At 48.9% G+C, this 26,802-nt stretch overlaps 3 protein-coding genes across 4 annotated transcripts in view; 2 read left to right on the top strand and 1 right to left on the bottom strand.

The window, feature by feature from the left end:
• Rhpn2 (rhophilin Rho GTPase binding protein 2) overlaps positions 1-4,210 on the top strand; it is a 60,004-nt gene extending 55,794 nt beyond the window's left edge. Inside the window, exon 15 of the mRNA XM_075984424.1 lies at positions 2,777-4,210. Coding sequence (XP_075840539.1) covers positions 2,777-3,034 — 258 coding nt within the window. The 3' untranslated portion in view covers positions 3,035-4,210. The remainder of the gene's footprint in view (positions 1-2,776) is intronic.
• Positions 4,204-10,389, bottom strand: Faap24 (FA core complex associated protein 24). The gene is made up of 4 exons (XM_075984435.1): positions 9,790-10,389; positions 8,910-9,049; positions 8,432-8,584; positions 4,204-5,196 (listed from the first exon to the last, which is right to left on the bottom strand). The coding sequence occupies exons 1-4, from the start codon at positions 9,893-9,895 to the stop codon at positions 4,945-4,947; spliced, it is 651 nt and encodes a 216-aa protein (XP_075840550.1). The 5' UTR covers positions 9,896-10,389; the 3' UTR covers positions 4,204-4,944.
• A 30-nt stretch (positions 10,390-10,419) lies between these two features.
• The window catches only part of Cep89 (centrosomal protein 89), a 47,740-nt gene continuing 31,357 nt past the window's right edge, over positions 10,420-26,802 (top strand). Inside the window, exons 1-6 of one of the 2 annotated variants that reach the window (XR_012911719.1) lie at positions 10,420-10,718; positions 13,793-13,899; positions 16,635-16,793; positions 19,071-19,251; positions 22,292-22,400; positions 25,021-25,049. Coding sequence is in view for 1 of the 2 variants with exons in the window: in XM_075984409.1 (XP_075840524.1) it covers positions 10,680-10,718; positions 13,793-13,899; positions 16,635-16,793; positions 19,071-19,251; positions 22,292-22,400; positions 25,021-25,049 (624 nt within the window). In the remaining variant the exon portion in view is untranslated. The remainder of the gene's footprint in view (positions 10,719-13,792; positions 13,900-16,634; positions 16,794-19,070; positions 19,252-22,291; positions 22,401-25,020; positions 25,050-26,802) is intronic. The other variant, XM_075984409.1, reaches the window with a different exon arrangement.

The raw sequence follows: 26,802 nt of genomic DNA, 5'->3' as shown, positions 1-26,802 counted from the left end.
TCCATGCTTTGGAAAGAAGAGCTGGAGCCGGGCCCTGATTGTCAAGCTGTGTGACTTGAGCTGATTAATACCCTCTCTGGGCTTTCAGGGTTTGGGCAGTAGGTTTTAGGAGTCTGACCAGGCAGTGTTTTCGGAAGTGCTCCATTAAGCCCTAACAGTCCCAGACAAGGTCCAAAAGTGCTTGGAGGGTCAGTAGCAGGGGGCATGCTGTGCAGGAGCGACAGAAAAAGAGGCCTGTGAAAGGAAGAGAGGACCTTGGACGGGAGCTGACCCTTGAGTGATCCTGGCAAGGTGGAGGCGGGGGAGGGTCAGTGACACATCTCCAAGAATGTGGGGGGGAAGGGGGTGTGCACGCAGACATACTCGGATAGCAGAGCCAGCCGGTGTCTGTGAGGCAGGAATGCAGGGTGTGGCCTGGTACCTGGAGGAGAAGGAGTGGAATCCGGGCAGCAGGCGGGAGGGAGTGCCAGGCTCACTGAGAGGTTAGAGGTGCGCAGAGAGGGTGCTAACAGGCAGCTAGGAGCAGAGGGCTGGTGGGACCAGGGCAAGACAGGGAGTGCAGGGGTCAGAGGTCGAGAGACACGGGGTCAGGGAACTCAGTCAGTTGGGAGGAATATCCCCAGGCTGTTTGCAGCTTTTGAAGGAGGGTGGTGGGGGAGGCAGGAAGGCCAAGGTGGAATTTAACTGGAGCTGACATCCTGCCAAAGGAGTAAGGAAGAGAACTGACGATTGGGAGAAGGCAGCCAGCTGCAGAGCAGGGAAAGGTTGGGAAATACTAAAAGCCCTGCAATCTGCCTCCAAGATTTAGTTCCATTGTCCTTAATGACAGAGTGTGCCCCGCTGGAGTCTAGAAAAGGGAGAATCTTGACCTAAAATCACCAGAGTCTAAGGTGTACTAGTTAGGGTCACTATTGCTGTGATGAAACACCATGACCAAAAGCAACTTGGGGAAGAAAGCGTTTTTTGTTTTTAAGATTCATTTATTATTTATTAAGATTATTATTGGCCGGGCGGTGGTGGCGCACGCCTTTAATCCCAGCACTCGGGAGGCAGAGGCAGGCGGATCTCTAAAAACCAAAAAAAAAAAAAAAAAAAAAAAAAAAAAAAAGATTATTATTATGTATATAGTGTTTTGCCTGCATGTATGCCTGCAGGCCAGAAAAGGGCGCCAGATCTCATCACAGATGTTGTGAGCCACCATGTGGTTGCTGGGAATTGAACTCAGGACCTTTGGAAGAGCAGGCAGTATTCTTAACTGCTGAGCCATCTCTCCAGCCCCGGAAAAGGGTTTATTTCACTCATGGTTCCATACAACAGTTCATCATCATGGAATGGTTCATCAGCACGGAACTTAAGCAGGGCAGGAACCTGGAGGCAGGAGCTGATGCAGAGGCCATGGAGGGTGCTGCTTACATGGCTTGTTCCCCTGGCTTGCTCAGCCTGCTTTCTTATAGAACCCAGGACTACTAGCCCATGAATGGGATGGGCCCTTCCCCACCAATCACTAATAAGAAAATGCCTTACAGGGCTGGAGAGATGGCTCAGTGGTTAAGAGCACTGGCTACTCTTCCAGAGATCATGAGTTCAGTTCCCAGCACCCACATAGTGGCTCACAACCATCTGTAATGAGATTTGGTGCCCTTGTCTGGCCTGCAGGCATGCAGAACACTGTATAATAAATAAATTTAAAAAAAAAAGAAAATGCCCTACAACCCGATCTTACAAAGGTATTTTCTCAGTTCAGTTTCCTCTTTTCCAATGACTTTATCCTGGGTCAAGTTGAAAAAACTAACCAGCACACAAGAGGACTAACCATAAATATCCTTCCTATATTTTCCCCAGTATTAAAAAAATCAAACTGGCCAGGCGGTGGTGGCTCACGCCTTTAATCCCAGCACTTGGGAGGCAGAGGCAGGCGGATCTCTGGGAGTTTGAGGCCAGCCTGGTGTACAAGAGCTAGTTCCGGGACAGGCTCCAAAGCTACAGAGAAACCCTGTCTCGGAAAAAAAAAACAAAAAACAAAAAAAAATCAAACTGTAAACTCCAGACCCACCCCCCTGCCCCCACCCCTGGCTTCCGGAGTGGAACAGTTACAATGTGTCCCACCACAGGGCCTCTGTCCTTGCCTTACATATTAAGTTCGGTTTATTTGTGTGTGTGTGTGTGTGTGTGTGTGTGTGTGTTCCATAGAGCAAAAGTGAAGGCCAGGGGACAACTTGCAGGCATCGGTTATTTCTCTCCTTCCACACATGGGTGCCTTTACCTGCTGAACCATCTTGAAGCCCCTCTGTCTGAGCTTTTCAGAGCCTAATTCTATAAAAACATCAGCCACCCAAGTTTTAGATTTACATCAACCTGATTTTTTTTTTATGCTTATTTATTTGTAAGAGCACACCATAGTATGCGTGCGGAGGCCACAGGACAGCTTGAGGAAACTTTTCCCTTTCCCTCAGCCAGGTTCAGAGGCTGAAGTCAGGTTGTTGGGCTTTACCCACTGAGCCATCTCATCAACCTTCCATCCCCCTAACTCCATAGAGGGTGCTTTCAGTGCACAGTGTGAGCCTCAGACTTGTGGGTTCGCGATAGGGCATCCGGCCTTCGCTGTGACTCAGGCTGGCCTCCAACCCATTGTGTAGCCAAGCCTGGGTTTCTAATCCCCCTGCTTCTACCTCCCGAGTGCCTGGGTTCCGGGTGGCTTGAACCCCGGACTTGTCAATCCTTCCTAACCGTCTCGTCACAGCTAACATTTTTCTTCTTCTTCCTTCCCCACGGGCAGCATAATAAGTGTGCCACTTACTCTGTGGGGATGCAGAAGACGTACTCCATGATCTGCCTGTCCATGGATGATGAGAAAACTGACAAAGCCAAGAAGATCTCAAAGAAGCTCTCCTTTCTGAGTTGGGGTACCAGTAAGAACAGGCAGAAGTCGGTCAGCACACTTTGCCTCCCGGAGGTTGGCCTGGCAAGGCCTCAAGCCAAGAAGAAACTCCCCACGCCCTTCAGCCTGCTCAACACCGACAGCTCGCTGTACTGAAGTGTGGGGGGTGGGCACCATAGTTCACTCCGCGGCCAACGAGTTCACACCTAAGCCACGATGGGAATGTTCTCCAGCTCTATCTTCTCCGAGTGGGAACTTGCATTTGATGGGCTTATGAGCGTGAGAAGACGCCTCTAGAGATGGGAGGGAAACCCAGCTGCGCGGGGATTTTCGCACCGAGCTGCGGTTATTTATTCTATAAAGTTGGGCACAGAAGCACCCGGGTGATGTGGCTCTTCGTGACAGCCAGGGTTATGACAGTTCAGGCACTGTAAGAAATGAATGGGAGCCACCCACCTTGGCATATTTTTGAGTGTCGAGATTTGGAAGGTAATAGTGATTTCTTAACCTCAAGTTCAAATGACCCTTAAACGGGGGCAGGTTAGGGGTGATTACTGAAGCTAGGCTGCTTGGCAGATCTCTGTGAGTTCAAGGTCAGTCTGGACTACATTGTGAGTTCCAGGACTACCAGGGCTACATAGAGTCCCTGTCTCAAACAAACAAAACAGGCTGCTTTAACTCCTTGGGAATTCATGAGCTGAAAATGGCAACATTTTATGTCATTCCTTCACAATTTGAATGTCATTTCCCAGCTAGAGCTAGAGTCCAGTGCCTTTTTTTTTTTTGGCCTTGGCTTTTTCCAGGATCAGCTTTCCCTCCGGCCGGATCCAGCTGACCAGTTGCTAACACAGCAGCGGTGCTGGGAGATACTGTCTACAGGGTAGATAATATGTTGTTTGATACTCAAAACATTTCTCTTTTCATTTGAAGTAGGAGGTATGTAGCTGTCTTTGAAGAGTCTTGGGTTAAGAAGTAGCTCTGCAGTTTACAAGGTTGAAGACGAAAGCTTGCTCAAGCCGACACCTCGGCCTGACTTTTTAAGCTGTATCTACCTACTAACTTGACTTTGGGGCTATAGGTTGGATGACGCTGTGACTCTTTTCTGTAGTCATGGTCGACATAGTTTAAGTGATGTGCTTAAAGACGTAGCCTGTGCATCTTAATTGGAGAAGTCACAAGGATTTAATTATTTTTCTATTGTGCAATATCTTAAGAAAGCATATGCCTTTAGGAAAGTGTCTCCACTGTCCCTGGGGCTGTTTGTATACATATTTAAATAAATAGTCGCGTTCATTGTTTGAGTTAATATTTTTCTTTGCCAAAAAAACAAAAGGCCGGGCGGTGGTGGTGGTGGCGCACGCCTTTAATCCCTGAACTTGGGAGGCAGAGGCAGGCGGATCTCTGTGATTTCGAGACCAGCCTGGTCTACAAGAGCTAGTTCCAGGACAGGGTCCAAAACCACAGAGAAACCCTGTCTTGAAAAACCAAAAAAAAAAAAATTTTTTTTTCTTTGCTTTTGTTTGGATTATTTCTTCTGAACTGTTATTCGTCTAAGGCACAAAATGTTTTTATTGTGTTGAGAGGGGAGGAAGCAGGAATGAAGGAAGAGAGGCGTTTGTTTACATTGGCAGGGACTCCAGAACACAGGTACCTGCCGTGTGCGGAGAAGACCTGAGCTGTGACCCTGACATGGGAACACGGGCACTCCCACAGTGCCCGGTCCTCACAGCATCTAGAACCTCACAGGACCTCTCAATGGCAGCTGCAAGGGAAGGTGCGCATAGAAACCTGCTCGAGCTGGCTGCTGCTGCTGCTGCAGTGACTCTGGCTCTCTCTGGATATCCCCTCGGGATCCTTTTCATCTTAGCAGAATTGGGTAGTGCCACCCACGGTACCCGAGGCCCATAAGGTCGCTCCTGGACCAACAACAAGGCAGGCAAGCGCCATCGGTCCTCGCTTTGTCTTTCGCTTGTTGCCACTGAGAGGAGGACATTTTTCTTCCTTTTTAAATACGAAACCAGACGCTGTAGTTTCTAAAGGAGGAAAAGTTAGCTGCGGGGCTGCTGTCATCGCGGCTGGGTGAAGAAGGTGTGGATTTGCTGTGCTACCGCATGTCCGACAACCTCCTGGAGTTCTTGGATGGAAGCGTTACTCAGTTGCTGGATGGTCGGAAACTTCTGGAGCAGAAGAGGAGCCTTAACTTTTCCCACCCCTGGGATCTGCTGCACCGTCTGAACAAGGGACAGCTCGGAGGAGAGCGTACACCTCTTCTTCCTGAGGAAAGGGTTCCTGCTGGGCTCCCTGGTTTGCTCCTGAACCTGGAAGGGAAAATTAAAGAAAAGCACATGGGCGCCCTCTGGTGGAGATAGTTTCTGTAAGAAATGTGTGCCTGTGGTTTATGCGTGTGTATGCGTGCGTGCGTGCGTGCGTGCGTGCGTGCGTGCGTGTGTGTGTGTGTGTGTGTGTGTGTGTGTGTGTGTGGCCATACTCATGTCCATGCCTGGGTGTGGGAGCCAGACACTGACACTGGGCGGCTTCCTCTATTGCTCTTTACCTTATTTTCGGAGGCAGGGTCTCCTGACCACTGGCTCTTCACATGAGTTCTGGACTCTCAGGGACATGGCCCTCACATCTGTGGCAGCTGCTATACCGACTGTGCATTTCCTCAGCCCCCTTAACACAGCTTTTCCATTTAGTTCACCTTATGGGTTTTCACATGCCAGAAATACAAATTCTTAGATACTGGTGAGATTATTTAAATAGATGAAAAAAACAAAAGTAAAAAAAAAATAATTCAGAGACATGTTTAAAACAGGAGCTGTAGCAGCTTGCCTAACGAAAGAGAAACCCGAGTCACATGAGGTAGTATGTGCCTGCAATCTCAGCACTGGGAGGCTAAGGCAGACGTAGCTCTGGGAATCTGGGACCAGCCTGGTCTATGTTGTGAGTTCTAAGCTAGCCAGGCTTACACAGTGAGACCCTGTGTCAAAGAACAAATTAGGAGGTACCAGGGGTGTGATGACAATCTGACTATGACACCTGCCACTCTGCTAACAAAGCACATTTGACTGGAGGACAAAGGTCGCCGACATTCTTCAGTCAAGAGTGTGTCCCTGCTAGGACTTCTACAAGCTCTCAAAGGAGAAACAGACCCCTCAGCTAGTGGCAGTTAGACTCACACCCAGACTGACGTGAGCATTCTCCTACAGGCAGAATACTGGAGGTGGTAGAGAGAAGTCAGGACGCCATGGCCTGCCTGCATTTCCAATTTACTTCCCAACCCTAGGCTGCACACGTCTGGAATCCAGGCAAAGGTGGAAGGAGAGAGTGGACCCATGAGGTTGTCCTCTGACCTCTACAAACATGCCATGCCATGTGTGTCTATATACATATAGTGCATGCAAATCATGATTTTAAAAAATAAACCTTAGTAACATAATAACTCACATACCAAAAAATACTCAGGCCCTACCCTGGTCAGAGGTAAACCGCGTATATCACATTTCCCCCCACAGCCAGGAATTGAGCTTGGCCTCAAGTGGTCTACCTCAGAGTTAGATATAATCTAATCCTGTCACTTTTTTTTTTTGAGACCGCCTTACTGTGTAGCCCAGATTAGCCTCAAAGCTGGACTATAGGCCTGCTCATGAACCTGCCTCCCGACATCATTTCTATTACTTAATGTATTTATTTGTTTGACTTTTGTGAATTGTTATTGGGGCTTGTCGTGGATGGGAAATGCTCTCTTACATTGGGGGAGGCATGCATGTGCCATCGCATGCATGCAGAGGTCAAATACAATTTGTGGGAGCAGACTCTCTTCTTTCACCGTATGCGCTCTAGGGATGGGACACATGAGCTTCAGGGGGTTCACTTCAGAGCGAGCCCCACTAAACAACTGGCCAGCCCTTGACACTTTTGCAAAGGTTCCCCAGGAGAGCCAGGTATGGCATAATGCCAGACTCCCAGTACAGGAAGCTCACATAAGTGTGAAGTCAGCCTGGACTTCGTGAGAAGCTGCAAGCCAACCCGGGCTCCATCGTGAGACCTGGTATCCAAGAGCAAACAAGCTCCCCAGGAAAGTGTGATGAGCAGAGGGACTGAACACTCAGGAGCAGAGCAATCAAGACACCAACGACATCTACTTTTGTTGTGTGTGTGTATTCGTGCAGGGCATGCACATTTGCATGCATGCAAAGACCAGAGGTCAACCTTGAGTGTTGTTCTTCAGGCTCCATCCACCTGTGGTTTGAAGCAGGGCCTAGGCTGGCTGGCCGGCAAGCCACAGGCATCTGCCTACCTCCCCAGGGCTAGGATTACATGTGTGTTGTCAGGCCCAGCATTTTCACACGAGTTTGGGAGAGGTCAGACTTAGGTCCTCATGCTTGTGTAGCAAGTGTTCTAACCACTGAGCCACCCCCCCTGGCTCAGGATTATTTAAGAAATAAATGCGGGGTTGGAGAGATGGCTCAGTGGTTAAGAGCACTGACTGCTCTTCCAGAGGACCCAGGTTCAATTCCCAGCATCCACGTGGCAGCTAACAACTGTCTGTAACTCCAAGATCTCACACCCTCACACATACATGCAAACAAAACACAAATAAAATGAAAATATTAAAAAAAGAAATAAATACAGTAAGTCTATATACAATGGTGGTAAACATTTGTGGTTCAAAGGAATAGGGAAGTAGAACCAGGAGGACCAGGAGCTCAAGGCCAGCCTGGGCTACAGGAGGTGCTATGGGGGAGGGGGACACCCCAAAAACAAAGAACAAACCAAGAAAGTGTGATACTTAAACAATGGCATGCTAGAAACACACAAAGGGGCTGCCAGCTGCCAGTTTCTAGTACAACTGCAGGATAATGATAGCACCAGGGCAGCCTGGAGGCCAAAATCAGAGCCCCAACTTGTTCCCTTTGTAACTATCATCAGTGCAAAGGTTTCACAAAATCAGAGAGGTGTCACTTGGTTGGCACAGTATTTGCCTTGCATGCGGTAAGCCCTGGGTTCAATCTCCAGCACTGCCTAAAACCCAGTGTGGTGATACACGCCTGTAAGCTCAGCTACAAGAGACCTGACTTCAAAATTATTTTGAGAAGGCCAGGTGCTGCACACCTTTAATCCCAGCACTTTGGAGGCAGAGGCAGGCGGATCTCTGAGTTCAAGGCCAACCTGGTCTACAGCACAAGTTCCAGGACAGCTAGGGCTACAACAGAGAAACCCTGTCTCGAAAAAACAAACAAAAACAAAATAAAAAAATGTTTCGGGCTGGAGAGATTGTTCAGCAGTTAAGAGTACTGGTTACTTTTCTAGAAGATCAGGGTTCAATTCCCCGCACCCACATGGCAGCTCGCAACTCAGTTCTAGGAGAGCTGGCACCCTCACACAGACATACATGCAGGTAGAAACACTAACGCACATTAAATAAAAATAAATCTTAAAAAATATTTAGAGAAATCAACCCCACTATAATAAAGGCAGCTTTGGTAAGGATCAGAGGCAAATGGAGAATCTCCTGGGCGGGAAGTTGGAAAGGAAGAACCCGGTACTTACCAGCTGGATAATGAGGCAGGATGCTTCCAACTGGTTGGCCACTGGGAGCAACACCATCCCAAGGTCGAGCACGGTAAACTTCTGGACTGCTGAGAAGTACTGGTCACTTATCTGCGTTTTTTCAACTATTACGATCCCTTGAAGATGCCCAGACTTCAAGAGAAAAGACAGCAAGTGATTTGGTAGCACACTCCTTTTAAAGTTCAGAAACTCTGGAGGTGGGTGGTCCTTGGACTTCCCACAGGGCAGGGAACCCTGATTGCTCTTTGGGCTGATGAGGGAGGGGGACTTTGTGGGGGAGGGGGGGGGAAATGGGAGGCAGTGGCAGGGAGGAGGCAGAAATCTTTAATAAATAAATAAAAAATAAATAAAAATAAATAAAGTTCAGAAACTCATCCCTTAGGGTTTGGGAAGGTTGAGAGGGGTGATGGAGATGCAGGGAGATGTTGGAGTTCGGCACCTTGGATTCAGTACTTACATTTCTAACACGAACAAGTCTCTTTCTGTAGCCATGTCCGGCCACCAAATCCGCCTCAGTGACATAGAGGATGCAAGATCTGCTGGACAGGTAAAAATCTGCCAATGGCAGACCCTCCTCAAACGTGAGTTTAACTTTTCCTTAAAACACAGACAAGAAAAGTGATTAGGAATTCCAGATAATAAGGAGTTATCTGTTGCTACAGTGAGAATGTGTTTTTTTAAAAATGTGTGTGGTGTGTGTGTGTGGTGTGTGTGTGTAGACATGTGTGCACATGTGTGCAGGTACCCGGAGAGGCCAGAAGAGAGCATCAAATCCTCTGAAGCAGAATTAAAAGCAGTAATGAGCAGCCCAATGGGGGACCTGGGGATGGAGCCATCTCTAAGGCCTCTTTTTAATTAAAAAAAAATGATGTGTATATTTTACTTGCATTTATGTCTGTGCACATCTACGTGTCTAGTGCCCCAAAGCTCAGAAGAGGGAGGAGTCTGGGCCACCATGTGAGTGTATTTATTTATTTGTTTGTTTGTTTATTTATTTTGGTTTTTCAAGACAGGGTTTCTCTGTAGCTTTGGTGCCTTTCCCGGAACTAGCTCTTGTAGACCAGGCTGGCCTCGAACTACCAGAGATCCGCCTGCCTCTGCCTCCCGAGTGCTGGGATTAAAGGCGTGCGCCACCACTGCCCGGCTTTATTTATTTATTTAGGGACAGGCTGTCATAGTCCTAGCTGGCCTCGAACTTGAATGTAGCTCAGGTTGGTCTCCAACTCAATCCCTGCCTCAGTCTCTGGAGGAAGGAACATCATCATCCCCAGCGTTCCTCCTTCCCCTTTAATGTGATGGGAAGAAAGGAGTATGACAGAAGGCAGCCACTCACTAACCTTGCAGCTCCTGAGCCAGTTGGGACCCGCGCCACTTCTCATTGGCCACAATATGCCCCAGTGGCACGTGCACGGGACCTGTACCACCCGGAGAGTTCCTTTCCATCCGCGGTTTTGGTCTAATGGCAAAAACACAAGACCCCACTAGAGCGGGTTCTACACTAAGTCCCGGCTTCTCTGGGAGGATCTGCCGAGTGGCTTTTCAGTCATTGATTTCTATCAGCCGAAATAAAAATTCCAGAAATTTCTTCTTTTAAGAAAATAAACTAGGTCTTATTATGAAGCTCGGCTCTCTACTGACAGCTGGCTGGTAGCTCAGGCTGGATTCGAATTCAGCCTCCCAAGGGCTGGAATGACAGCCGCGCACCACCACGCCGGGGTAAATCCAGAAGAATCCTGTCGTAGTCAGTCCGTTCCTCCTTTTAAGCACCTTCTTGAGATTTGGTGTCCTAACAGGGCGCTGAGGGTAGTTCCTCCGTCCAGTCCCTATGAGAGGCTGAACCAGCAGGAAAGCTCGCGGTGCCGGGATCTGGAATCTCCGAGCACAGCACCTGAGGCCATGCCACTTCCGTGTTCCCACAGTCCGGCCCCATATTTATTTCTGCCCGCCTTCTTCAATGTAGGATTGGCTAGTTTTACAAGATTGACTTCTAGTATAACCAGTAATAGAACGGAAGACTCAGCTTGCCTCCTCATTGGCTGGAATTTGAATGACGCTTTGTTACGTTGTCAGGAGCAACGGGTGAGAGTAAAATTGACTTTGATTGGTCGAGACTCAGAACAGAGCCAATATGAGGCATGGTTGTTGTGAAGTCTCTGGGTCCGCGGGAGCTGGGCTGTCCTCCTGCTAGTCCCGGGCCGGGTACCGAAGCCCACATCCCACAATCAGGATGCTCCTCAGCTTCCGCAGGAACCGCCGGAGCCAGTTCGTGAGTAGGACATGCTTTTTCAGGCCTGATGTGGGAGCGAGACTGTGGCACTGCCCGAGAGTATTCAGTTCCAGAAGCCCTGACTTCGTGTTCCAAAGAATCCTTCATCTCCGGAGTCCGCCACGTCCAGGAATCACTGTCTCCCCGGCAGGATTCTCCCCTTGGCCGGGAGTTCATTCCCGTCTTACTTAAAACTGCTCCGTGGTCGGATATCCCCGCAGGGAAGTTGTTCTTCCTCCCCGCACCACGTACTCGCCTTAGCAGGTCGATTGCATTTGCCCATCCTTAGGTCATGCCCACCCCGACCTCGGCCTCTGTCCATCTGGACTGCTTTGTAATCAGATCTTTCCTAGGTTCTCTGTTTTCACCTCAGAGGTTTCCGAGGTTTGCTGTCTGCAGAGCAATGACGGGGACTTTTAAACCCGCAGATCTGATCCTGCCACTGCCGTTAGTAGACCTCCCTGTTCCCCTCCCCACCACACCCTCACTCTGGCATTTTCTGTTCCTGTGTCTGGTTGTGTCCTTCCAGATCTTCTTAAGACCACTGTGCCACCGTGTGACATGCATTATCTTCCTAGACTCATTCTCTGATCCCTTGCTGTGTTATTTTTTGCTTCTGTTTGGTTTTGAAACTGGGTCTTAACTGTGTAGCTCAGGAAACTCCCCACAATCCTCTTGCCTCTGTCCCTGAGTGCTGAGATTTCGGTTTTATGCCATCACACGTGATTTTCACTCATTTTTCTAGGATGTTGACTCCAGCAGTCCATGGGCACACACACCCTTCCCTCCCACTACAATCTGTTAATCATGCCAACTTGATTTTGTGGTGCTCGGGATCCTTTATCTTTCAGGCTAGGAATAGTAAGTATAGCACACACCTTTAATCCCAGCACTCTGAAGCCAGGGGTAGGCAGACCTCTGTGAGTTCAAGGCCAGCCTGGTCTGTACAGTGAGTTCCAGACTAATCAAAGCTACACAGTGAGACCCTGTCTCAAGGGAGGGGGGAAAGTAACTACTCCAGGCCCTTTTGGGACACTTAGGCAAATATTCTGTCACTGAGCTACATCCTTATTGCAATAACCTTTTAAAAAGATGTATTTGTAATTATATGTGTCTTTTTTTTTTTATTTTTGAGGAAGGGTTTCTCTGTGTAGCCTTGGCTGTTCTGGAACTCACTCTGTAAACCAGGCCGGTCTCGAATTCACATAGATGCCTGTGAGTGCTGGGATTAAAGGCACATGCCACTACCGCCTGGCTTTGCCTGTCTTAAGTGTGAGTTTGTGCACTTGCATGTGAGTGCCTGTGGAAGCCAGAAGCATTGGATTCCCTGGAGCTGCAGTTACGTGATGTTGGTGTCGGGAACTGGACTCGGGTCCTCTGGAAGAGTGGTATATGCTCTTAACCTCTGGGCCATTTCTCCAGCCCCCAGAAACAACTGGAAACGATGCACCCATCCCTTCTGACCTCTTTCCTGGCGTCAGGCACCTGCCACTATGGTTCTGTCAGTTCTCTTGTTCATGTTGTCCCCTTTCCCAGTGTAGCGGCAGTGATGACCCATTCGTCGTAACTGTGATCCCGCCTCCCAGGGAAACACCTGAGTCTCCTGAAGGGCTGGAGAGATCACTCGGAGCTTAACAGCACTTGTTGCTTTGGCTTGGGTTCAACTTCCAGCCTCCATATAGTGGCTCACAACCCTCCGAAATGCCATTTCTAGGGGATCTGATGTCCTCTTCTGACCTCCACAGGCCCAGGCATGCATGTGATGTGCATACATATGAGTAGACAAACATTCATACACATCAATAAATAAATATTTTTAAAAAAAGACAAACAGGGCTGGAGAGATGGCTCAGTGGTTAAGAGCATTGCCTGCTCTTCCAGAGGTCCTGAGTTCAATTCCCAGCAACCACATGGTGGCTCACAACCATCTGTAAAGAGGTCTGGTGCCCTCTTCTGGTCTGCAGGCATACACACAGACAGAATATTGTATACATAATAAATAAATATTTAAAAAAAAAAAGACAAACAAACCCTGAATGAACCTTTCTCTCCTTGGGCCTTGATTTCCCTTGCTCCTTGCCATTTCGCATAGTTCTGTGTTCTGTAACACCCGTGTGGGTGTTTTCCCACTCGGTGCCCCCGAGGATGAAGACAGAACATCTTTGCTGTTGTCATGGCAGCCTGCCTCTAGCAGGTGCAAGTGAGTGGCTGGTGCTCAGAAAACAAAGGCATGGCTCAGATGCTCAAAAGACACCCCCGCCCCCAGGTCCCTAAAGTGGAGCGGGGTTCCCTCTGACTTCCGTCATGTGTAAGGGCCTGCTTTCCTTACTGTGCATCTTTGAGATGAGCCACCTGGAGTCAAGCTCATATCAGACCTGAGTCAGATGCTCCCTTCTAGAGCTGCTCAGGGGTGGGAAGGCCTGGGTGACTTCACTGGGGACAGTCCTGTGCGTTGGAAGCCTGGAAGGGAACGGTCAGTGTGTTAGCGACTTTTCTTGTTGGCTATGACCTGATAAGAAGTAACCTGTGGGAGCAGAGGTTTAGTTTGGTTCCTGGTTTTGAGGGGTTATGGCCTGTCGTAGTGGGGAAAGTGTGGCAGTGGGTGGCTCCATGGTGGCAGGAGCGTGGAGTGGGTGCTGCCTCACATCTGGGCAAACAAGGAAGCAAAGAAAAACCAGTGCTGTTGCTCAGCTTATGTCCCGTTTCTTCTGTGTAAGCCCCCAGTTCCATGAGTCGGTTCTCTTCATACCTAGGGTAGGTTATCCCAGCTCTGTTAGTGCTCTCTGGAAAACAGAGACCCCCAAAGGTGTGCCTTGTCCTGCACCCCATGTTGACTAACCCAGCCACGCCGGCCCTTGAAGTCAGTCAGGAAAGCTGCGGTGAGGGGGACAACGAGAGGGCTGCCTCGGTGGGCCGCGTGGTAGTGTGCCCTGCTGCGTGCACTGCCTTGATGAATGGCAGTTGGGAACGGCAGGGGACAGGACTGGTGTGGCCTCGGCTTGGGAGGTGGAGGTGGGGCGGGGCCCAGTTGATTTCCTCCTCCCAGAGATCTGCTTTGGGTGTCGTTTATGCAGAATCACATCATCCATGGCTTCCTCCCAGCAGCCAGCATTGCTCCGAAGCCAGCTGTGCCACGCACACCTCCTCCCCGAAGCCCCAGGCCGTCTCCAGAGAGACCCAGGTAGGTCTCAAGACCATCAAGTACTAAACCCTGGCCAACGGGTCACAAGTAGAGGGGCTAGAATCATAGCCTTGGCAATATTTACCGCTGTTCCATGGTACGTAATCCAGCTTCTCCAAGGAATGATGGACGTACTGGGGGTCTGTGTCCTCCAGTGTAGGATCTCAGATTTCATGATTGGATGCAGTTGGTGCTTATTAAACAGAGAGCACCGAGTTTAAGTCAATCCTTCCTTCTTTCTCCAGGGAACGGAAGCCAGGGCCTTGCCTGTGCTCTGCATCTCAGCCATGTGTTCATCAGGTTAATGGTGCTTTCAGGAGAACTATGCAAAAACTTCTTTCTTTCTAGATACTGTTCTGCCTTGTGTTTGTTTGTTGTTTTTTCAAGGTGTTTTGTCTTTGTAGCCCTGGCTGCTCCAGTACTCGCTCTGTAGACCAGGCTGGCCGCAAACTCAGAGATCTACCTGGGTCTGCCTCCAGAGTGCTGGGATTAAAGGCATGTGCCACCACCTCTGGCTGCAATTTCACCTCTTAAAAGAACCGCTTTGTGTTAAAAGAAGGAACATGTTTCCTGCCAGGAACTGGTGTTCCTCATCTCCTTGTGCTCCGTGTACCAGACAGCCGACTCCCTTTCCATTCCTGGGACCACTGCGTGTATCTGTCAAGATTTTAGACACTAGGGAACTTTAGACTTGTTTTGTTTGTTTTTTAATAGGGTCTTGTAGCCCAGGTTGACTTTGCATTCAAAGCCATTCTCCAGCCTCAGCCTCCTAAGAGCTGAGTTTATAAGTGTGAGCCACCATGCCTAGCTAGTCTGATTTTTTTTTAATTGTTGCTGTTCTTTAAAATTTTTAAATTTAACCAGGCAGTGGTGCTGTGCGCCTTTAATCCTAGCAGTCACGAGGCAGAGACAAGCAGATCTCTGTGAGTTCGAGGCCAGCCTGGTCTACAGAGCTAGTTCCAGGACAGGCTCCAAAGCTACAGAGAAACCCTGTCTTGAAAAACAAAACAAAACAAACAAACAAACAAAAACCCAAATTTAAATTATGTGTATATACCTGTGCCTTTGTGTGTGTGTACTTGGATGCAGGTACTCTTGGATCCAGTCCCTTGCAGCTGGTGCTACGGGTGGTTGTGAACCACCCAGCGTGGGTGCTGGGAACCAAACTCAGGTCCTCTGTAAGAGCAGTGCATGCTCTTTCACCTCTGAGTCCACATCTAGTCTGTTTTTAAGCCATAGAATACAATGATTGAGTTATTAACTGTTAGTAAGAAATAATCCCACTCCAGGGTGCCACTCTGTTTGGTCTTCTTTGGTACTGGGATATTCTGTGCCTTTGATTAGAACGTAAACTCTGAAGGGCGGGGCACAGGACTTGCTGAGTCAGCATTTACCCAGCATACACGAGCTCGTTCCTGGATTCTGGCCCTAACACTGGAGTAGGAACAACCTCTGCGGTGTTCTGGTGTTTGATATTTCCTGCAGCACTAACACGGATAGCCGTTATTAGTGAGCACTCTGTGCCTCTGTCATCTTCTGGGTAACGCTGTGAGAGAGCCTTGTACTCCTCTATATTTGGGGTCAGCTGTGAGGTTCGGGTGTTGATCACTGGCTTCAAATGTCAGGGCAGTGGACCCACCCACTACAAAGGTGGTCTGTCCAGCCCATCGGTGTTTGTGCTGTGTCATTGAGACAGCCTGGGCAGTGACTAGAGAGTTAGCTTCCCATTCCATTGTCAGCAAAGCAAAGAGATATTGCTTCGTAGTAAGCATGTTGTGAGCTCGTTATCGGCCTGAGACAGGTCTCTCATGGAATCAGAAGCTTGCGTTTTTGCTGGCTGGCTGGCCAGCTAGCACTGGAAATACAGACGTGTGTTTTAATGGATGGGTCTTTTCATCATTACAAGTCATGTGTGTATGTGTTTATTTACATTTATATATATATATACTTAAAGTCCAGATCTCATTATATAACCCAGGCTTATCAGGAACTCGCCATGTAAACCAGGCTGGCCCCCAACTCACAAAGATCCACTTGCCTGTGCCTCCCAAGTTCTGAAATAAAAAAATGTGTGTCACCACACCTGGCGCAAGTCTTCCTTTATCAACTGTGTGGATTGACAACCTGGTGTGGTCACATCTTACCGACTAGGGAAAGTCTTTACATGTAGCGAGCTGCGTGGTATCACACCTGATGGAGATGTATAATCAACTCCTGAGATGGCTAAGGCCTGACCTATGCTATGATCACGCAATGATCATCAGCTGCCTGCATTTGCGTGGGCCTATGTGCAGTGCCCACCTGGCAATCCGGGATTGGCAGCCCATGCCTACTTAAGGGCTGGGAGAGGTTTGCCCAGGAGAGAGGGAGAGAGAGAAAGAGAAGGAGAAGGAGAAGGAGATAGATTGCTGTAATAAAGTCCTGAAAACTGCTGCAAGAAGAGCTCCGGGTGTTGCGTTTTTCCTTGCTGGTCGAGGTAGAGATGTGACATTTACACATCAGTTAATTGCTCTAAGAATGGACGGCATAAATTTGACTCCTGCGGTCGATGAGAGAATGAAATGGGGATACCGATAGGCTATCCTGGGCTGTCAACGAGATGGGCTATCCTGGGCTGTGAGTGAGCTGTCAGCGGCTAATCAGTCAGTCGCTGCAGTGGGTTAACTGTGTCAGCTCAGCCTGCAGCTTGAATGTCCGTCTGTTGCTCAGTGAGTCTGGGATGTTTCTGTTCACAGGTCTGCTCTAGCTGCAGTCATCCTGACGACCACGTTGACTGGACAGACGGTTGCCATTCCCCAGCCTCGCCAGAGGTCCCTGTCTGAGAGCGACGCCTCCTACGTTGAAAAAGACAGCATCATCGAGCCCTATGCCACCACCTCAGAGCTGAGGCTTCGGTAGGGATGTATATAGCTGTGTGTCCTCTCGTGGTAGCAGAGGGCAGCTCCGGGGCCATGTGGTGATTGTGGTCACCAGGCTTTTGTCACTTGTGTCCAGGAGGCACTGACAGGAACATTAATTGTTCTTTGATTTTTTTTTTTTTTGAGACAAGGTCTTCTTGTATGGACTAGTATTTCCCAGGCAGGCAGGATTACAGCAGGGTGCCATGGGATTTTACATTTCTATCTTGACTCTAGCCAGTCCCAGTGGCTCTAGAAGCTGGGGCGGGGGCGGGGGGGGGCTGACCTGGACAACGTATCTGGACCAGTATTAAAATGAAATCTTGACCCCATTTTGAAAACACTTTGGCTAGATTGAACTAAAAATATGGACGTGATCATAAAGTTCACCGGAAGGAGAAAGGATATAAAATTATCAAAGGAAGAGAACTGAGTTAGCCCTGCCGTATCTTAAAGCAGGGGCTAAAGCAGCAAGAGTAGCATGGGTCACTCGTTCAGAGCAGAGGTGAGAGGCGGCCCTGACAGATCGGGAGGAGGACTTCAGTACCTCCGCTAGCGTGGTTTGAAAACCAATCAGCACAAGCCACACCCCGCTCAGTCCCTTGGGGATGAAAGGATTGTTCCAGATGGTCATCTGTGTTGAGACCATGCACTTGAGTGCCCGCCTGCTGCCGTGTACTTCTAAACTAGGAATTTAGAAGGTGAAATAAAGGTGGGGTGGGGGCGAGGGACCTGGAAATTGTGGTCCACATCTGTAATCTTAGCATTTGGGAGATGGAAGTTCAGGGCCATCCTTGGCTGTGTGGTAAATTTCTGGCCAGTTTAGACTATGTGAGATCCTGTTTAAAAGAAAAACCGAACAACAAGAGTCATTATTTTCCAGTTCTAGGGGATCAGTCCTACGTCTTTCTACGTGCTAGGCAAAAGCTGCAGCACTGAGCTGAGCCCCCAGCCAAAAGTCTCCTTTTTTTAGTCATCCATATGTTAAAAAGTGTACATATTCAAAACGAAATTAATAGAACAGGGTAAATACTTTCAGTAAACATGAAAGCCAGTTTGTTTTGTTTTTGTTTTCAAGACAGGAAATTCTCTGTGTAGCCCTGGCTGTCCTGGAACTCACTCTGTAGACCAGGCTGGCCTCGAACTCACAGAGGTCCACCTGCCTTTGCCTCTCGAGTGCTGGGATTAAATTAAAGGCATGCGCCACCACAGCCTGGCTGAAAACAGGGTTTTAATTTTAGTAGAAAAAGCTTGCTTCAAATTGGACACACTAGAAGCAAACAAATTACAAAGGGACAATTGACAGCAGAAGAATGGTGGCTTAGGTAAATTATGGGAAACTGTTCAACTTCAGGAAGAAACACACGCACACGCACACACAACCATGCATGCACGCAAGCACATACTCACCGGCGCACACACACACACACAGGATGCATGCACAGATTGAGCTATTTAAACCATGTGGATAAGAAAAGTGCTTCTACATGGTTTGGGGTTCAGGAAGTGATTTGTCACATTATTTGTTCACGCTGGGCGCAGCAACGTACCACACCATGGTTTGCTTTCTAGAACTAATCCTTGCTGCATCTCAGGGTTGTGTTCATAACAGTGAAAATCAGAGGAAAGCCAGGCGGTGGTGGGCACGCCTTTAATCCAAGCACTTGGGAGGTAGAGGTAGGCGGATCTCTGTGAGTTCGAGGCCAGCCTGGTCTACAGAGTGAGTTCCAGGACAGCCAGGGCTGTCACCCAGAGAAACCCTGTCTTGAGAAAAAGAAAAGAAATACTTAAAGGGACAGAGAAGGGAGAGCGGACACTGTCATCAATCAGCTTCCTTGTTTTTTACAGTTTAAATACTTCTTTGGCACGAACTGGGAGACAATGCATTTAAGATGTGTGTAACAGCTTGGTGGGGTGGTGTGTGCCAGTAATCCCAGCACTTGGGAGGCTGAGGCAGGAGGATTAGGGGTTTGGGCCAGCCTGGGCTGTGTAGTGAGATCTTGTTTACAAAATAAATAAATAAAAATAAAATGGGAAGCCGGGCGGTGGTGGAGCACGCCTTTAATCCCAGCACTTGGTGGCAGATGCAGGAAGATCTCTGTGAGTTCTAGGTCAGCCTGGTCTACAAGTGTTAGTTCCAGGACAGGCTCCAAAGCTACAGAGAAACTCTGTCTCGAAAAACCAAAAAAAAAAAAAAAAAAAAAGTGATTCAATATCAGCGTCAGGTGCTGAACTGCTTCTTTGCTTATTTTATTTGTTAATGACCTAACACAGGCAAAGCTGGCAGAATGCCCCAGAAAGAACCTCCTTGCCGTCCTTGGAGACTGTAGACCACGGGGAGGATGGGGATGCCGAAACGCACGTGTCAACCAGCTTCAGGGAGTCAGAGACCAGCACCTGGAAGGATGTGGGAGATGGCAGAGATGCCGCATATGCTGTGCCTCACAGGAATCAGGTGACATCACCTTCCCCAGCCGCATCCCCGTGTTACCTCCGCATCAGCATGTTCTGTGCTGCTCCCATTGCTTCCGATGTCCCGCCCCTTCGTTCTCCTAAGTGCTCAGCCTTGCGTCTGTCTGTATGGAGGAAATTTAAACCTTTTTTGGTTTATCCTTGAAGTCAAGTGCTTCAAAGGCAAAGATCTTTGTGGGATTCTTTTTTGCTATGTATGAATGTGTGGTATGCTTGTGTGTATACATGTGTAGTGTGTTTGAGTGTGTGTGTGTGGTGTGCCGCTTGCATGTGTGTGTGCTTGTATGTGTGTGCTTTTGTTGTTTATCTGTTTTATTGAGTTTTTTTTTTTTTAAGATTGGATCTAACCGTATATCCTTGAGCTGGTTTATTTGAAACTCGTTCTGTAGACCAGGCTGACCTCAGATTCACAGAGATCCGCCTGCCTCATTCTCCCAAGTGCTGGAATTAAAGGCATGCGCCACCTCAATTGGCCTCTTACATTTTCTTGTCCAGATTTTGCCCAAGGTGACTCCCCGTCATGGCGTTTGGGGAGGCTTGTGTTCACGTGACTGACATGAGAAGAGCTGTCGGGAGATTTGCATGTATTTGTTATGGTTGCTTAGTCCCAAGCTTTCTTTTGTTTCCTCAGGCTTTCTGCTCTTAATTTTTTCCTAAGTGTTGGACATCTAACATTACACATTCATTTCCAGCTCAATGTGCCTGGAGCCGTAGGACATATTCCTTTGAATGATGATTGTTAACCTATATGATTTTGAAATCATATCTAAATATGCATTTCCCCCTAATAACTTTTTTAGATTAATCATCTTATGTGTCTGAATCTTTGGCCTGTGTGTTCACCACATGCACAGCTGATGCCCAGGGAGGTCAGAAGAGGGCGTCAGATCCTCTGGAACTGGAGTTACAGATGGTTGTCAGACACATGTGGGTGCTGGGAACTGAACCCAGGTCCTCTGCAAGAGCAGCCAGTGCTCTTACCCACTGAGCCACCTTTGCAGCTCTCCCCACTATCTTTTTGACTGACAGTCCTCATCCTCCCTTTTTTGTGACCAATTTCTTTCCAGTAAAATTTTTAAAATTTATTATTATGTGCATGTGTGTGTGTGTATATCTGTGCATGTATTGTGTGTCTGTGCGTGTGTGTGTGTATCTGTGCGTGTGTTTGTGTCTGTGCGTGTGTGTGTGTATGTCAACCAGACACCTGTGTGGGGTCAGTTCTCCTTCCACCTTTAGGAGAGTCCCAGGGATTGAGCTTGGGTCACCAGGCTTGCCGCAAATGCCTTTACCCACTGTGCCATTTCCCAGTCTTCCCCCAGCCTTGCCATTGTCCATTTTCCTTTCTTTCTTTCTTTCTTTCTTTCTTTCTTTCTTTCTTTCTTTCTTTCTTTCTTTCTTTGAGTTCATATTACTTTTTGGGAAAACAATGATTATATATTATATTTTCTTTCCTTTTTAAAATAAAGATTTACTTACTTCCTCTTCTATATGTTGCCTACATATATGTCTGCGCACCATATACAGGCTGTGCCTAAAAAGGAAGAGTTCTTTGGATCCCTATCACGGGTTACAGATGGCCGTGAGCCACCGTGTGGGTACTGAGAATCAAATCTGGGTCCTCAGGAGGAGCACCCAGTGCTCTCAACTGCTGAGCCTCTCCCCCAGCTCCTCATTCCATTTTCTCAGTCTCAGCCTCTCCCTGTCTCTGTCCGATGTCCCCAGTCCCCGTGGGTGGTCCCTGGCACTGTCCGATGTCCCCAGTCCCCGTGGGTGGTCCCCTGGCACTGTCCGATGTCCCCAGTCCCCGTGGGTGGTCCCCTGGCACTGTCATAACTTTCCCTCCGTAGGCACACCCTTCTCATTCCTGATGCTGATGGTGGTTTCCACTTTTATTCCCTTAATAGTGCTGAAGGAAGCATGCACTGACGTGTTCTCTGCTGTGCATGTGTGTCTGCATCCCATGAGTGTGTGGGGCACGATGTGTGTGCTGTCAGAGGTGTGTATGTGATCCGTCGTAGAACTGGCAGATACTGCCAGACAGTTTCCCGTGTAGGGTGTCGTAATTGGTGCCATTGGCATTTTCTTATCAATTCCACACTCCAGTAACAGTGAGTAGTTTGATGTGTCCTTCACAGCTGGGAGATGATAAGCAGCAGGTCCCTTCGTTTCTCCTTTTCTGAGCTAACCAGTACATTAGGAGCTCCCCCTGAACCAGGCCACCTTAGAAACCATGTGCCCAGAGCCTGTAGCTCCAGTGACCTTAGCTCTTGGCTGTGAGATCCATTCCTATGATCACCTTGCTGGTGGCTCCTCCCAACGTCCTGCCAGCCACAGGGGCATCCTTCCCATGGCCTCCAGCACAGCACAGCTGGGCCACACTGATCCCAAGCAAGTGTTTGAGTGCACCTGAAGGGCTGGGTCCTAGGTGCCCACAGGGCAGGCTTTACTGCTCCTCCTTTTGGCCAGCTGCCCTGAGGCCCTGCCCTCCACAGCCCCACGAGTGGGAATGCCTCAAAGGGATGCTTCGTCACCCGCCACCATGTGCGGTTCTATATGAGGTCATCGGACAGTGGAGCGGCAATCCCATTTCGTCAGGAAACGACACCGACTGTGGTGTCACGCAGTGATCCTGATGGACAGCCCTAGACAGTGGCCCAGTGAAGTTTCTCCCAGGATGTCTAGCACTTCTTGTCACACGTGGGCTTTTATAACACAGCACCTGGGCTGGGTGCCATTCCATTGGGTGCTGTCCCTTTCCTGAGCTGGTCCCTGCAGGAATGTGGAATGAAGCCACCTAGGAAATATAGGATATGAAGGTCCCCACAGCCTAAATATATCTTACATGCCATCGACTTTTTGCCAAGCTTTTCCCAAGGGTCTGTGCACCGGCACGTGCAGCCCTGTTCAGTGTGGCAGCCCTGGTATGGCAGCTGTGAGGGTTATAGTGTGGGAAAGATGAATCGCTAGGAGGATGGATACAGCTGACATGCACCATCTGTTTGTTCCTCTCTCGTAACCAAAAGGTGCTGTCGTCACAAAAGATGGCGAGAGACAATGCTGCCTCTGAGCAGGATGGGCTCTCAGACTCCTCCTCCTCCACTGCTGCCTCTCCACAGCACCCTCAGCACAAAGGTAAGGACAGAATTAAATGTGAGGGCAGTTTCGGTTACCAGTTCCTGTGTCGTCACACCTCCATACTGTGGCTCTGATTCTAACCAGAAAAGTCCTTGCAGTTTATTCTCACTCTGACTGCCCGGGTGCAAGGTCACCTTGACCATAGCAGATGCCCACTTAGAGCCCTTGTTGTCCGCTTTGTCTGGGGCAGAAGATGCCCAGCTCAGGCCCTGGCTGTATATATGAGATCTGAGAAGCGTTGAATTAGAAGACAGCAGTTAGGTGTGGAGGTGAGGCCGGGGTGGGGGTGGGGGTCAAGCTCAGCCTGGCTGCATAGTGTCGTCCTGTCCCGGACAGAACAGCCAAAGCTGTGTCCAGCTGGGGTTCTTCTGAGACAGACAGAAGGAAATGGGAAACAAACCGGTCCACAGAGCCAGGTGAACCTCCTGTGTAAGGCATTGCTACCAAAGTAAACTTGAGATGAAGGAAATTGTGTTTTAATTCGTCATTCCATTCTTTTTTTGGAAAAGTTTATGCCTAAGGAAAAATAGAGATCCTTTTTCCTCTGAGTAAGTACAGGAATTGCCCTGTAAGCTTCTCCCTGTGCTCATTTTGGGCATGCGATAAAGCAGAAGGCATATGAGCCCCTGCCCCTCCCCAGCATCTGGAACCACTGGGCTTCTAGCTCTAGCCAGAACCTTCTATCTCTAATCTCCAGCTTTAATTGGGAAGGGCGGAAAGATCTGAGGCTATATTTTAGGACACCAAATCCAGACCAACTGAAAAAATGTCCCTAACTCTAGATGTTGCTGGGAGTGTCCCCGCAGACTCTGGGATCCATCCCATGCACTGAAACAAACAAAACAAGCAAGCAAACAAAAACAGCCTTTTTTCTTATTATAGTTCTTTAGCCATTTGCTCATCGTAAATGTCTTTAGGGGCCAGCAAGATGGCTCAGTGGTTAAAGGCACTTGCATGAGGATTTGAGAGCGTGTGTATACACATGTACACACATGTACACACACACACACAAGCACACACATACGCATAAATAAATGTAATAATAAAAAATTCAAGCCGGGCGGTGGTGGCGCACGCCTTTAATCCCAGCACTCGGGAGGCAGAGGCAGGCGGATCTCTGTGAGTTCGAGGCCAGCCTGGTCTACAAGAGCTAGTTCCAGGACAGGAACCAAAAGCTACAGAGAAACCCTGTCTCGAAAAATCAAAAAAAAAAAAAAAATTCAACACTGCCCATGTGGCAGAGATGGCATCTGTGGGCTCATCCCCTCATGTTTAAGCTGTAAAGGAGGTGGCCAGCATGCCAGGGCAGGTAACTCAGTGACACAAAGACCAGGAGAAGGAGGGTAGTGGCCCCTGCCAGTAGAGAAAGTTGCCGGGAGACAAAGCTGTACTCGGAGACAGGGCTGGATGTCGCCATGTGCCAGACGCACGCAGGTGGTCTGGGCTGCCCCACGACATTTGACTGAAACAACTGGTTCAAAACCATTGCTAATGGAGCTGGGGCTGCAACCCAGTTGGTAGATGCCTGCCTAGGATGTGTGACGCCCTGAGTTAGCGCTGTGTGCTGTGGCACCTGGAATCCCAGCATCTGGAAAGTAGAGGCAAGACCGGAATCGAGGGTCATCTTTGGCTCCGTAGAGTGTTCAGAGTCAGCCTGGGCTACATGAGACCCCATCTTAAAAATAACAGAACTGAGCTGTTAAAGTCAGTGATGATGGTTTAACTGCCAGGAATTTTATCGAGTTGGGAAGTAGATTTAAAATGCTGTGTGCAAGCCGGGTGGTGCTGGCGCACGCCTTTAATCCCAGCACTCGGGAGGCAGAGGCAGGCGGATCTTTGTGAGTTCGAGACCAGCCTGGTCTACAAGAGCTAGTTCCAGGACAGGCTCCAAAACCACAGAGAAGCCCTGTCTCTAAATAAATAAATAAAATAAAATAAAATAAAATGCTGTGTGCATTAAAGCTTCTTAGCTGATTTTCTGAGCCTGTAAAGGGTTTGTTTTGTTGTTGTTTGCTGTTTTTCAGAGTTCGCGGTTCAGTACCTTATTTATCCTCTTCAGATCCCTGGTAGGAAGTTAGGAGCAGCCTAGGTTCCCAGCTTGTCCCTAGAGAAAACTGTCAGCCAGGTGGGTAGAGGCCGTCCCTCTTCCTAGGGCACCACAGTTACCACCCAACAAGGAGGTCCTGACAGGTCTGTTTCCATCTGTATCGCTGAGATAGTTTGCTGTTTTTATGACTTAATTTGTATGCTTCTGTAGCTGTGAGGAGCAGAGTGGAGTCAGGCGTTGGCTGTCTTTGGCTGATAGGAGAAAACCATGACTGGGGAGGTAGGGAAGGTCACTGTGGGAGGCTTAGGGTCTTGAACTCCCTGAGGGGTTTGACTGTGGTTCTGAGACCACGGGAGCCACTGCAGGAACTGAGGAATGAAGAGGGCAGAGAGATAGCCCAGTCAAGGTCAGGCCCCTGCCTTGTCCTGGGACCTGCTCACCACGAACTTGTGGGGACCTTGTTCTATGCTTGTGGACAAGGTGAGTAGCTAGGTTTATGAGTATACTCTTCTAGTGTGTCAATTTTTTTTTTTTGCTTCTAAAACTTTCTATTTTTTCTTTTTAAATCAGATGGTAAATGCTCTGTTCTGAACCTAGAGGTAAGCTTATTTTTCAAGAATTCCTACTTTAAAAAATTAGACTTTGCGCTATCATTTGTCATATATATATTTAACTATGTGACTTCTGTCCCTAACTCTGTGCTGTGATTCCATTTCCTGATTTGTACATGTTCAATTTCGTTTGTGTCCTTGGATAGAAACCTGGTGCATGGTCTTTTATTTTGTCTTAATAACACGCTGTGTGAGAAGATCTTTTAAGAACTCTTTCCTGCTGCATGCTTCATTGGCTAACCCCTCTGTGGGGAGGTTTCAGAGGGGACTGGCTCAGGAGGGACGCTTGAGATGGAGTAGGGGAGAGTAAGGGGCTGAGTAGAAACGCTAATGCCATGGACAGACAGACAGAAATAATGGAACTCCAAGGAGGGTTCAGGCCTAAGCACAAGAGAGAGACAGCAAAAGTAGGGTCTCCTTTTTAAGGCAGTCTAAGGATGGAGGAAGGGCCAAAGCACAAGCCTGCAGCCAGGCTCTCTCGTCCCCAGGCAGGAGGGTAGTGGTCGTACCCACTTGGATGTAAACTCACTTCCCGGGTGAGAAATCCCGGCCCTAGGGTGCTGCTAGGGACTTGGGTAGACAGTGTCTCTGTAGGGTCCCTAGGGTGCTGCTAGGGACTTGGGTAGACAGTGTCTCTGTAGGGTCCCTGTTAGTATGTGTGGGAGTGGGCTGCTGCGGAGCCTGGATTTTAACATCACATGGTGCGTAAACGCACACACTCGGGCACACTGATATTTTCAGGTACTTGGGCTTGAACCGAGTGCCCTGTGCTTGCTAGGCAAGTGTGTTACGTGTGAGCTACATCCCTAGTGGATAAACCATCTACATGACTGCCCCATGGCGTGGCTAAGGGGAAAACTTTTATTGTAGACAGGAGGGAAAGAACAGCCAGAGGCATCTGGAAGAGTCCAGAGCAGGAGAGAAAGCAGTGGACTGAACATGGCCAGCAGACTGGACTTGGCCATGAGAGAAGTGAGGGAAAGAAGTGAGGGAGAGCAGGAGATAGAGACAAAGAGAGGAGCAAGAGAGGAGGAGACTGAGCGTGAGACCAAGACAGGGCCTGGCTGAAATAGACCAAGACAGGGCCTGGCTGAAATAGACCAAGCTGGGGCCTAGCTGAAATAGACCAAGACAGGGCCTAGCTGAAATAGACCAAGACAGGGCCTAGCTGAAATAGACCAAGACAGGGCCTAGCTGAAATAGACCAAGACAGGGCCTAGCTGAAATAGACCAAGACAGGGCCTGGCTGAAATAGACCAAGACAGGGCCTAGCTAAAATAGACCAAGCTGGGGCCTAGCTGAAATAGACCAAGACAGGGCCTAGCTGAAATAGACCAAGACAGGGCCTAGCTGAAATAGACCAAGCTGGGGCCTAGCTGAAATAGACCAAGACAGGGCCTGGCTGAAATAGACCAAGCTGGGGCCTGGCTGAAATAGCAGGGTTATAAGGAGAGGTGAGTAGCTGGGGGGAGGGGAGCCCCTGAGCTGGAGGAAGTTCAAGGTAGAGGAGGAGGTGAGAAGAGCTAGGTGCTTGTGGTACTGAGGGTGCTTGCAGCCAGGCCTGCGCTTTGGTACGCTAATAGGCACCACAGATAGCCAAGTGTCCCTCTGAGTTCCTGAGGAATGCTGGCTTTAGTCTAAGCACCAGAATTTGGGGAGGTGGCGGTTCCTTTGAACCTGACACTTGGCCCTTACCTGATATGCTTTAAACAGGAGGGACTGCTCCTCTTCCAAAGTCTAG

Source organism: Microtus pennsylvanicus, chromosome 1 (genome assembly GCF_037038515.1).
Source record: "Microtus pennsylvanicus isolate mMicPen1 chromosome 1, mMicPen1.hap1, whole genome shotgun sequence".
Classification (NCBI taxonomy): domain Eukaryota; kingdom Metazoa; phylum Chordata; class Mammalia; order Rodentia; family Cricetidae; genus Microtus; species Microtus pennsylvanicus.
Note: the sequence above shows the minus strand (reverse complement) of the source record. Positions and strands in the feature narration are given on the sequence as shown.